At 42.9% G+C, this 12,510-nt stretch overlaps 2 protein-coding genes across 9 annotated transcripts in view; one reads left to right on the top strand and one right to left on the bottom strand.

Annotated features, from left to right (window-relative positions):
* Window positions 1-4,736, bottom strand: part of LOC117590127 (sensory neuron membrane protein 1) — a 38,557-nt gene extending 33,821 nt beyond the window's left edge. The window contains exon 1 of the mRNA XM_034282500.1: window positions 4,592-4,736. The gene's annotated coding sequence lies outside the window, so the exon portion shown is untranslated. The remainder of the gene's footprint in view (window positions 1-4,591) is intronic.
* Window positions 1-12,510, top strand: part of LOC117590124 (5'-AMP-activated protein kinase subunit gamma-1) — a 63,169-nt gene that overhangs the window by 44,929 nt on the left and 5,730 nt on the right. For 3 of the 8 annotated variants that reach the window (XM_034282489.1, XM_034282488.1, XM_034282495.1), the window contains one exon: window positions 7,472-7,605. In XM_034282489.1, coding sequence (XP_034138380.1) covers window positions 7,472-7,605 — 134 coding nt within the window. Of the gene's footprint in view, window positions 1-4,250; window positions 4,365-5,931; window positions 6,594-6,656; window positions 7,336-7,471; window positions 7,606-10,418; window positions 11,377-12,510 lie in introns of those variants that run through there. The other 5 variants (XM_034282491.1, XM_034282492.1, XM_034282490.1 and 2 more) reach the window with 4 other exon arrangements.

Genomic DNA, 12,510 nt, shown 5'->3' with positions numbered 1-12,510 from the left:
ACTCTGCTTCTGCTTCACTCGGCCTCTGCCTCTGCCGTCCCTCTGCCTCTGCCTATGCCTCTGCCTACTTTTAACCCCCCCCCCCCCCCCCCGTCCCGCAGCTTATATTTCTTTTTTTCTTGTGTGTGGGCGCTGCCTCTGCCTCTGCCACGAGTCTGCAGTGTGTGGATCTAGGGAAGGGCGGCGAGCTAAAGGAGCGTGTTGGTGTGAGAAGTGTTGTAGATGTAAATGACAGATGAAGAAAAAATGTAAAATTTGACAAAACACCGCTAAAGTGCAGATGTAGTACTGAGTGTCGGGTATAAAAGTTGTGACGCGTAGGAAGCGTCTCACACGTCTCTCCCATTTTTTTTAAATTTTACATTTGGCATTTAAAATTTTGTTTATTTCTGTCATCTACATCTACATCTACTACATAACTTCTGACGCCAACACGCTCTTTAAGACTCGACTATTGATGATGATCAAGAATACGCATATTCTTTATGGGGTCGGAAACGTCCCCGTCTGTGTGTTACATACATACTACATCCACTTTTCCCCACAAATACAAATACCCTATTTACTCTTCGAGTACCGGTTATAAAAAGTCAGCAAATAAAAAGGGTTTTTTGTTTGTGTGTGTTACGATGGGGCGAGTGAATAACATTAATTGTGGCCCCTTGAAAGCCAAGAATGTTTATGAATGACCAAATTATTATATACTATATTGAAATTGTTTGGATGGTAGAGTGAAGCCCTCAACCGATAGACACACTGGGTGGAAATTTCTGGGATTTCTGGGAAATCGCCAGTATGCACCGATCCGCCTATTAGGTTAAAGATCACTTGATAATAGTGCTTGAAAGTCAAGCTCCTGTCTTCCTCTATCTTTCCCCTTATTCTACTATGGATAAAGTGTCTCCCGTCCATCTACATTATCTATTTGTTCAGGTGTGGAGTGGAGACGGAGGTGCACAGCACACACACTCCACCTGTAAATGTGAATCAGATGTGATGGGTCCCATTAGAAGTGCAAACAGTAAACGAAAGACCGACAACGCGACCGGCACTCATTAATTGAATTCCAGTCAAGCTATGTATGTGTGTTGATTGTGAGTTAGAGGACTGGGAGTGTGAGAGTGCACTTGTAGCCACGAGGTAGTCCAGGTCCGCGTCCGTCCGTATATCTAATATCTTCTTTTATAGACATACATACATATGTATCTCTATGTAAACTGATTACATAAACAGCAACGCGTGACTCTACATACTGCTGTCGCCGACTCAAGTTATCATGCATGGGTGGGAAGGCATCAAAACTCTTCTCCATAGTCGCCATGCAGTTGTTATTCCAATTGCATTTTTAAAAGTTTTGGATGATTTCCGCGATTCTTAGTAAAAATGATTGATTAGACATTTTCTGTGGGTTAAATTCCACTGCTCTGTCATATATAGAAAAGTGGCAAACTTAATCACATAAAAGTTGAGAATCACCCGCCGTGCACTAGGGAATTGCAAGGGTGAAGGGCGGGGGGTTATATGAGTTAGAGTTAGCAGATGTTGTAGACAGAGTGGCATGGTTAGGGGCTGAGTCCAACAATTGACCCCCTGCTGACCCACGCTGTCAACGAGATGCAGATGAGATACTCAAATGCCCGGATGCTCGAATGAACAAATGAGTGGTGCATTCGTAGCACTCGTATGTACATACACGTTTGAGGCAAAAATTGCATTAGCCACGACGCAGGTTGTCGGGGAATCAACGACAACAGCAACAAACACAATCCACACACATTTGAAGGACTTTTCTTTATTCGATTTGTGTTCTGCGAAAATTACCCGTCAAGGTTCCGTCCGAAGCGTCTTCCGATGCGTTTTGTATTGTCTATAATTCGTTTGCTGCTACATACGTGGGGTGTACTATTTATTTATTTCACAAAACTAATTAACGAATGGCAAAAGCAACAGAAACACCAGCGCGTACCGTCCTGTTGTAAATAGTACGTGTGCGAGGGCTTCCTTCCGGTTGTAATGCTGTCACATCTGCAGTAAGCACACGCAACACACAGCGCACAATTTTCATTTGTTTAATTTTATGCGGTTCTCTAATGATGCGGAAACGGAGACTAACAGCAGTCAAAGACTCACAGCTATCCCACAGATCTTTTTAAGAAAGAAAACAGTGAGAAACAAGTGGAAATTTACAAAGCTTGACAGTTTTATGGGTTTGTTCTTGGCCAAAGGCAGACGGTATTGTGCAACTGCAAGGTCGGGCATCGCAAATCGAAGCACGCGACGCCACGACGCCTGACCCTATTCCGCGCGCAAAGTTCAAAGTTCTCTACGAAGGACATGACCCAAAACTGCATGCCGTTGTGCAATCTACATATGTATGTACATATAAGAAGGAAAATTCGGAGTGAGGGTCAGCGACATTACATATTCATTTTGTGGACGAAAAGTAATGGAAAATATGAGTGCAAACCGACAATTAAACGGCAATCCAGTTTAATAGACAAGTTTCCCCTCTGGTTAATACGTTTCAGGAATTGCTTGAAGTATTAATTAGTCATGGAAATTATTGCAGAATGTTAATGGGACTAAAACCTTGAACCTGCTCTGCCCCAGCCATATGCATATGTATGTAAATACAAATTGAATATAGAAAAGAATGGCGTACGTGATGAAAACAATGAGGAAGGTACTATCGGATGATTCAGATACTGTAATGCTAGAGACGTTTCTGCGGTATTCTGAAAACTGAACTACGAAAATCTTTTTAGTCGGAATGCTAGTGCTCTTAAAATTGTTATATCATTAGGTGGCTCCCTCCGTACTTGTCAATCTTCATTTTTCCCTTCAAGTCAAAGCCAGCGTTTAAATATTTGCTTCTAGTATTCCGTATTTCTATACTCTGAGCTGACTCATGTGGTTGGTAAAATGCGATACGATACGAGAATCTGGGCTACATCCAAACAAAACTCAGCATAAAAAGAATTGAGTTTAAGCAAACAATTTGTAATTGGAGGAATGTGCATACCAAAAATCGCTCCCATGTGCAGATTTTAAAGCGAAATGTTGAGAGAGTGGTCAGCGCATGGTCTTTAGGTGGGTTCGTTTTCGATTCTACCAATATTTACTTACAAATAAACAGCTCAATCACGTTCAAGGTGAATGATAAAAAGAAAATCACAAGGTTTGCATTTAAATCAATTTTCAACAAATGAAATATAGGAAGAATTTGGCCGTACAGTTTTGGTTGAGTCGTAAATAAGAACCAATTAACAAATATAGACGGAAAACAACGGACTCGTACATTGCGATTTCAGCAGACAAACAACAATCTTATCTCTTAAGAATATTCTTTGTGTGTATTATTCCTTATCATTTGGGCTCCTGGGGTCTAGTGGGAGTCTGGTCTGGTCGATGGGGGTCTCTACATTCCATTTTTAATTTTTTGCATTTCAATCAAAGATTTTTGTCAAATACTTTACCAGAGGCGCAAATTAGTGGAACGTGCGGTTGGTGATGGAAGACTTGTGTGTGTATGTGTACAATATGAAAGCTCTAAGGGGGGATGTTTTCTTTTCTCTCTGGTTCTATGGATATCCTTTTATAGGAGTTTCCACTGTACACACTTTCACTTTCTTTACACGCATGCGTCATACTTGTTTGGGGGCATGTGACCTTGCCCAAAGTTTATTGCTTTCTCTTGCCTTCCTCTTTCCACCCACTGAAAATTGAATATGGGGATGGCAAGCATGTTCCATCAATTGCATACTTTGAAGTATCCTGTTAATCCGTATGTCCCGAAATGCGCAGTTTATTTGATTTCTTTAACAAGAACCTAAGAAAATTCCCAGACTGTCTGTCTCAATTTTTCGTTGATTTAAGGCCCACTTGGTCCCCTGTCCAATGCCCTTGGGATGCCCTCCAGCCACTAAAATGGAAACTGTTCCACACTTTTTTCTATCGTTACTGGAATTTCAAATACACCAGAGTGCAGCGTTCCTCCCATAAGAGGCTGGAGAGGGCTTATTCCTGTTAGTCTTGCTTTTGCATACTTTTTCAAGGCCATCCACCCCTCCCACCGTAAGTGCTTTGGTTATCGCTATCTCTGGGTGGCAGCAGCAGCAGCAGCACTCTCCTCTCTCTCTTCCTCTCTCTTGGGCTGGCACTTGTTTACGCGTCGCGGCGGGCAGCACGTGCACATTTTGCTCTATGGTTTTTATTCTGCCGTTCATTCTTTTCTTGAATTCTTAGCTAAGCGGTTCGCTTGTTTGTGTATTTCTGTGTGAATATAAGTATGTGTGTGCGGGGGCGGCCGGCCGTTTCATCGTTTACTGTATATTTTTGCATTATTTATACAAAATTTGATTATGGTAAATAAAGGAGGTGCGGGTAGTGGCGGGTGCCTCTGGGTTCGTGTGTCGGTTGTCGGCAACCTAACCTCAATTTAACCTGTGCTCTGTGTGTGTCCCTTCTCTCTTTCATCTATGTACGTCATAAATAAATTCTCCTAAAATGTGATTAAATTGTGGAATGTGTATATGTACACATGTGTATGTACTTGTTTATATACAATACTTATGAATATATGTATGCTTACATATTCCCAAAAAGTCACTTATGGAAACGCAATCAATATTTATAATGACATGATTTTGTAATTTTCCTTCATGTTGCTTCCTTTGCTTTTTATCAAACACTTCTGCTTCAATTATTAGCGTTAATATTTTATATGTATATAGAACTTAACTATGTTTTACTTCGCTTTATAACTGGTCCGCGTTCCCGCCTGCTCCGCGCGCGACCGTACTCCACCTTCCGCTCTATCTCTCTGTCACTTTTCGCCTCACTATGTATTCTGTATCGCATTGTTGTTTTTTTACATAGCGATAAAGATAAAGGCCATTTATTTAAATCAAGAAAGCGATTCGCATAAGTGTGTGTGCTGTGGGCTTTTTATAAAGCTATCAACAGAGTGCAGTCAGTCTCTCTCTGGCCCACAGAGATGCAGGGGGGAGCAAAATTTACGTATGTATTTATTGCATTATAAAATGAATTAATTGCCGATGGAAAAGAGAGGGGCTTGACAGTCAGCAAACCGCTAACGCACCCACAGAAAGTGAGAGAGAAAAGTACAGAGGACTATAGTGAGCACAGAGAGCCGCAATGGGATTAAGACAGGCCAAGATGAATTAAATATTAGTAAGCTCACCTTGAGCCAGACTATCAGCCGTGTGGTTAGGTGACAGAAATGTCGCAAGCTTTTTCCGATATTATTGTGTGGTATGTACTGCATATGTACATATCTACATACGTATTATGAAATGTATTTGTCAATTTTTCTGATCGATTAGGCATTTATTTATTTTCGAAGTAGAAGTACAACCGCAACAATGGCAAGGGCAAAATACAAAAACATAGTCGCGCATTGACTCTGCTCTGCCTGTCGTGTGAGTGCGTGTAGTGTAGGTGGGGTGCTGAACTTGTTCAAGTGCATGATGCCAACGCTGCCGCTTCTGGCGTAGTCGAAACAATGGCAACGGTGAGAGCGTCAACATTGCATTGTTTTTTTGGCTTTTATTTTTCTCTCTTCTCTCCTTATCCTCTCCCGAAACTGCTCATCAAAATTAAGAATTATGAAAATAAATGTGTTTAAAATTATTAAAAATATAATCGCGAAGAGGCAAACAAACGACAACATAAAATTCGAGAAACAACATACGAAATTGCAAGCAGGAGACGACAACAGCGCACTGCATCTGTTTGTGCATGTGTGTGTGTGTGTGTTTGGCTATAGCTTTGACTTCATTTCAGTGCGTTCAACTTAGGAGTGAGCGAGACGGAGAGTGTAAAAGAGCAAAAGCTCTCTGAGAAAAGTGCATTAGGAATGATTGAGTGTGCGAGCGAGCGAGAAAATTAAGTGATGTTTTTATTTTACAGTTGAAGGATTATGTGAATTTTACAAGGCGAAAGAGACAGAAATAGCGATCAGAGAGAGAGATCGCAGTGTTTTTAACAAACAATTTTGACAAACGCGACAGCTGCAACAAAAAAAAAACAACAAAATTAATAAATACTGTTTTACACTGCGTTAAAAAGTGTAACACCAGCAACAACTACAACTATACAAATACAAAATTGACAAAACAGCAATACCAAACCAAAAATAAAACGACAGCCGAGCAATGCATGGCATCACTCACCTCTATCGGCAGCATGCCGTAGAGAAACAGCTCAGCGTTGGCTCTGAGAACTGGGCGCCCGGCTACGGCAATGGCCGCCTCTACAGCGTTGACTCCTCCAGCAGCTCTAGCTCCAATTCCAACAGCGGGGTCGTAACGGGCAGCACGTACGCACAATGGCAGAGCGATCGCCACACCCACTCCCAACCGCAGGCTGTTCCCGATGCCAACAAATCGCAGGAGAATCACGGTGGAGGCGGCAGCAGCTGCTCTGGTGGCGGAGGAGCAGGTGGCGGCGGGCAAAGGAACTCCTACGACAGCTGGTACGCCAGCGGCTCGGGGCACAGTGGCAGCCTGAAGCGTACACCCTCATCGAAGCGCAGTTTCCTAGAACGATCTCACAGTCCGGCAGTCTACGGTGTAAGCAGAGTTCATCCCTCATGCTGTGAGGCACCCACTAATCTCGGTACCCATCCCTTCCAGAGCATGCGTCGCAGCGGCGGTCCGGACTTTGGCTCCCCACCGGCCACAGCGCCGGTAGGCGGAAGCGGTGCAGGAGGCGGTGCCGGAGGTGGGTTCTTTCCCCACGACCTGGACCTCATCTACGAGAGCCAGGCTGATCATCAGTATTTCACACACACGGGCGCCAGCGGCCAGCAGCGTGACAGCGGAGAGCGGCCGACGGCCATCTCGATCTTCCACCGCGTGACGGCGGCCAACACAGCGCTGGACGATTACAGTGGCGCCAATAGTGGAAGCACGGATAGCGGCATGGCTGGTAGTGGGGCATTTCAGCGGCATCGCTTTGACAACGCATCCTTCGCCAAGAGCCTCAGCGTGGATGAGTCCACAGACAAGCAGCAGGCGGGGCAGTCGCCCTCCCTCAGGGAGGGGCATGGAAAGCACGGCAAGCACCATCACCATCACCACCACCACCACCACTCGATCCAGGAGCTGCTCAAACACTTTGGCAAGAAGATACACGTGTGGCCCCGCAAGCACCACGATGCTCAGAGTGTCTGCACATCGCCTCAGAATGATCCGCAGGAGAATTTTCGCACGCGCTCCAAGAGCTTGGACGTGAACACACTCAGTCGCCCCAATCGAATCCTCGACGACTGCGGGGCCACTTACAAGATCTACGACCGCATTGTCAAAGAAGGTAAAGGGAAGGGCTTTGTTCAGGGGTCCATCTATCATCTGGTACTTGCTGTTTATGATTAGGTTTACGATAAGATTGTAGCAATTGTTAGGTCAAATTTTATACTAATCATATTTCATACCTGTTTATTAAATAGGTGCTCATATGCGACGTGCTTCTGCGGATCTGGAGAAACGACGCGCCTCTGTGGGGGCTGCCGGTCGAGGGCTTCGTGGCGATGGCACACTGGACCCACACCATGCTGCCATACTGTTCAGAGATTCCAGAGGGGTAAGTCGAGATCTTTTGTACATACATATGTATGTTGTATGATAATGGGTTAAATATAGTGCTACGATATGGTCGCCTGCAAGAGGGTTTCGTTACGCGTATCTGGACTTAAAAATGTCAACAAAGTTGCTAGATATTCATTTCCCAGAAATACAATACGTAACAGTATATCTATCATCTTCCATATATGATCTCCTGATACTCATTACTTTGCATAACAACCTTGTGAGGCGAGGGGATATACATATGGCTCTTTTTATATATTGACGCTTTAGTGTAGGCAGTTATTTTTTTCGGCTGTTTATCACTGAACCAAATGCAAAACTACATTAACGTTCATAGTTAGCCACATTTCCTTAGGGATTCCATTATATTCTGGGTAGATACCCTTTATTCCCGATTCATTCAACCAAACCCATATAAATATCATGAGGCTTTTCGATTATAAGATGGTATGATCGGTCCACCCATCGAGCTACAACTAAACGTAGCATACTTTCGAGATGTAATTATTTTAATACGTTTTTACGATTCGTATAAAACATTGAGAAATGGAGACAGAGAGTTAGGGCCTTTAGCCCTTTACTAGATTAGCCCTTTCGTTACAATGCACTATGGGGCATTTGACCATTTTTCCTGGCCGAAACTCATTTGTCAAAAGTCAAAAGAGTAATATTTTTTTAACATCAGTCCGTAATGTCAGTGTGCACCACTGTTAAGATAACAGCTGTTAAAGTTAGCTACGAACGATAGAAAGTGATCGGAAAACTGATTTTGTTCATGAAGTTTAAAGTGCAAAAATAGCGAAATTGACCAATTTAAGTCAATTTTTTACAATATTCTTGATTCAGACAGGTAATAAAAAGGTGTTTGTGAGTTTGAAATTCAAAAATTGACCTAATAATATGTTTAATGGCTAGTTTCTTAACAAGTCCATATTTGTGACGAAAATTTGTCTTTGAATAGACAAAGTGTTCGGTTTCCGCCGGAAGCATTAAACTGCATAGATATTGTAGAGTATTCAATTCTGAATCCAATTGATGTTATTTTTTCTTGCGCTTTTCTGCGTCTTCGGAGATATTTGAGTTTTTGTAACATAGCCTAAAGTTTGGATTTTTAGAGTTGTTTGAAATGTTAAACTGAGTGAAGAAGAAAATTGCAGAAGATGCCAATTTGCATTGAATTTAAGTGTTAATACCTGTCACTAGCCTTGAGAACGATAAGGGTTATTTGTAGACCTTTTGAAGAACTCTTTTTAACAGTTTGTCGATAAAATTAAACATTTTCACGTAAAACTTGAAACAAATCGAAAAAACTGTGCAAATTGGCTAAAAATGTAAAAAACCCAATTATCTTCTACATTTCCATTTTTAAAAATCCGGGCACATTTTTTTAAGCAAAATATGGCATTGTTTTACATATTCCCATAATTTTTGTTTGATTCAATTTAAAAATAAAATAAAAATTCGATTTTACCCTGAAGAAAAGGCGGTGGCACGCCCATTTTGTAAATTTCACGTAAAAATTGATGTGAACCGAATTCCTTGCCATATCTGGCACCCATTTATCTAACTATAGTTGTGAAATATTTGAAATATCACATTATGATCAGATTAGTCGGCTAATAATATTAAGTGCTTAATTTACACAAACATGGCCCCGTCATCAACAAGTGAACCCGAACCGGAGCATTATATTATCTGTCCATCGTTTGTTGTCGCACATACCTCACACATAGACTTCAAGGTCAGCTAATAGGCATTCCATTGCCACAAATAAATGTGTTGTTATTGTTGGTTAATACATTGAAACGGGTTTATAACGAGAGCGGAACGTACATACATATGTACATGTATATGTACATACTTCTGACGTCATACCTGTGTGTGCTTTCACCGGACAGAAAAAGGCGTTCGGATATTTCTGTATGGTTTTGTAACAAAACTTTTGTTATTCTTATGCGAACGCCCTGTAACGATGATTAATTGAGTGAGCCACATTTCACATGTCCGTCAATACATTACCCAATGCGAAGTAGCAACCTCTCCCATACCTCCGGAGCACCATCATATTTCTCTCATTCTCTCTCTCTCTTTTTTAGAGGTGGGAGCGGGTACAATCTTGTAGAGCCGTTTGTTTTACTTATCGGCCCAGAACAACAAATGTACACAGAAGAAAAAGCTTTTGTTCCACTCTTCCACTCATATTCATGAATTGCATTGAGTGGGAGTGGAAGTGCTTACGACTTGTACAGAGCTTTTTCCTATTCAATGCCGTTCGTTTATCCCGTTGTGAATGCATGAAGAAGCTTTCCCTCTCTAATTTTCGGAAACTGTTGGTTCTTCGTACGTCACAAATGTATTCACCCTTTATTTGCAGAGAAGATATGACAGTTTGCTTACCTCGTGTGTGTAGGTGATGTGTAAACATAACGCAAAAGTAAATCGAAAGACGTTAACGAAAGAGAGCATGCGTACGAATAGAAATTTAAACAAATATAAAGAGAGACGGTTAATGTATTTTTGGGTTTATCGAGTCATTTTATTCCCCTCTCTCTCGCTGTCTATCTCAAGTGCATTCTATAGCAGAGTGTTCCCGCTTCGACGACGCGTCGTTACATTGCTTGTTCTTGTCGACTCTCTCTAGTAAGCAGCTACATATATCTACATCTCTATGTATGTGGCACGCTTCGTGCGCTGTTTGTGCCGATCGTGGGGGCTCGCGAAACTCTTAACCAGTTTACTTATTCATTTGCGAGCGCGCAGACGTGCACGGAACCGAACCCCGAGCCACATCGCATCGTATAATCTTCGATAGCGCCGCGGAAGAGATTTTTTGATTAATCCGCCTGCGATTTCACGGCTGCGTCTTCTTCTTTGTCTTTTATTACATGCGTGTGCCTGTTCAGAGGTATTAGTGTTCACCATGTATCGCCGTCGCTATTCTGCCTTCGAGTCGAGTACACCGCGCGTCGGTGTGCTGCCCCCCCCGGCCGTCATTCCACATATTGCTGCAACCTCTAAAGTGCCACAAGGCAGCAGCCTTAGCCCCAGTCGCCCCCACCATAACGGCCCCAAATTGAGCGTGCGCTTTGACCCAGATCTCCCCATCAACCGAAAGGCGCGGTCTCTCAGTAATTCCCCATTGTACCATCGCAAGAAGCGCTACAGCCATCTGCCCGGGTTAATGTCGAGGGGAAATGGCCCGTCAACCGCGGCCAGCGTCAACTATCAGCTGCTGAATAGTGCAAATATCAAAGATTTAGTCGATGGTCAACGCCACTCCCAGCACGTAAGCAGACGCGATGACAGCACCAAGAGCAGCAACAGCCCCAACAACAACAACAACTCCAAAAGCAACACCAAAAGTAGCAAAATTGATGGAAAAAAGCTGACGGCCACTCTAACGGCAGCGATGTCATCGTCTCTACTGCGTCGCAAGGCACACAGCAACCATAGTCATCAGCAGCAACAGCAACAGATGGAGCAGCAGCAACAGCAACAGACAAACCACAATACGATTGCAAACGGTCCGCGCCATTCCCTCGGTCATTCACCTGTCTCCTTTTCCACTCGTGGAGACTTTGCTGCCGTCCAACAGGCGCTCGTCTATGAGAGGCGGCGGGTGAGCAGCGCCCACTCCTCGCCCCGAACCCATTCCCCAGTGCATCAGTGCATTCTTATGCGGCGACGCAGTGATTACAGTGTGGAACAGATCGAGCAGTGGAAGCGGCAGCAGCAGCTGCTGCCTCGCTCTTGTCGTAAAATTAGTGTAAGTGCAGTCAGTCCCAATTTCCCCCAGGAGAGTAAACGAGCGGGAGAGAGAGAAGCTTTTGAATGAAACGAGAGCTTTCGCCTGCAGCAGCCCATTCACTTCTTAAGAGATAATAGAAAGAGAGGAAGTAAAGATATTTCAATTTGCGTGAATGCGAGTGCACTTTTTCAATTGCCATACACACGATATGTACATATTATGTACATGTATACATACATGTACATATATCTGCCCCCCTTTCACACGTTTTCGACCTCTCCCGATCTATCCACAGTGTTTGGACTATAAATGTGAGACAAGTGAGTCTCATATATATTTAATAGGAGTTTTGCTTTGCTTTTGTTTTCCTGTAATGTTTTATCTGTGATTATGGTGCAGATTAAGAGATTATAGAAATTGATATAATCAATTTTGATATTGTATTGCTCTATCTTTATTATCTCTCTTTTCGATGAAAAAGAGAAGGGACGTGTGAGGCGCTTCTTATGCGTCACAACTTTTATACCCGGCACTCAGTACTACATCTGCAACTTAGCGGTGTTTTGTCAAATTTAAATTTAAATTTACATTTTTTCTTCATCTGTCATCTACATACAACACTTCTCACACCAACACGCTCCTTTAGCTGGCCGCCCTTCCCTAGACCCACACAGTGCAGACTCGCGGCAGAGGCAGAAGCCGAAGCAGAGTGTAAATGAGAGAATGTGAAAAAAACAACAAAAACTGCTGGACGGGGTGGGTTTAGCCACTGCAAATTAATTTCTTCATTCTGGCTTTAATAATGATCCTATATGATCCCATTCGGTGATCTGATAGAAATGGTCCTTCCCTACGGATTGGCGTTTTTAGTTTTCTCTTATCTTCAAAATTTTAGCGTTGGTCTCATTTTGTATATACACTTGTAACAGTGTGAGCATACAGAAGTCCGGATGCAAAATTTGGTGACTATAGCTTTTATGGTCTCTGAGATCCAGGCGCTCAACAAGACGGACGGACAGACGGACGGACAGACAGACATGGCTCAATAGACTTGGCTATTGATACTGATTAAGAATATATATACTTTATGGTGCTTATGTGCGTTACATACATACACTTTGTGCACAAATACAATATACCCCATTTACTCTT

Source organism: Drosophila guanche, unplaced genomic scaffold (genome assembly GCF_900245975.1).
Source record: "Drosophila guanche unplaced genomic scaffold, DGUA_6, whole genome shotgun sequence".
Classification (NCBI taxonomy): domain Eukaryota; kingdom Metazoa; phylum Arthropoda; class Insecta; order Diptera; family Drosophilidae; genus Drosophila; species Drosophila guanche.
Note: the sequence above shows the minus strand (reverse complement) of the source record. Positions and strands in the feature narration are given on the sequence as shown.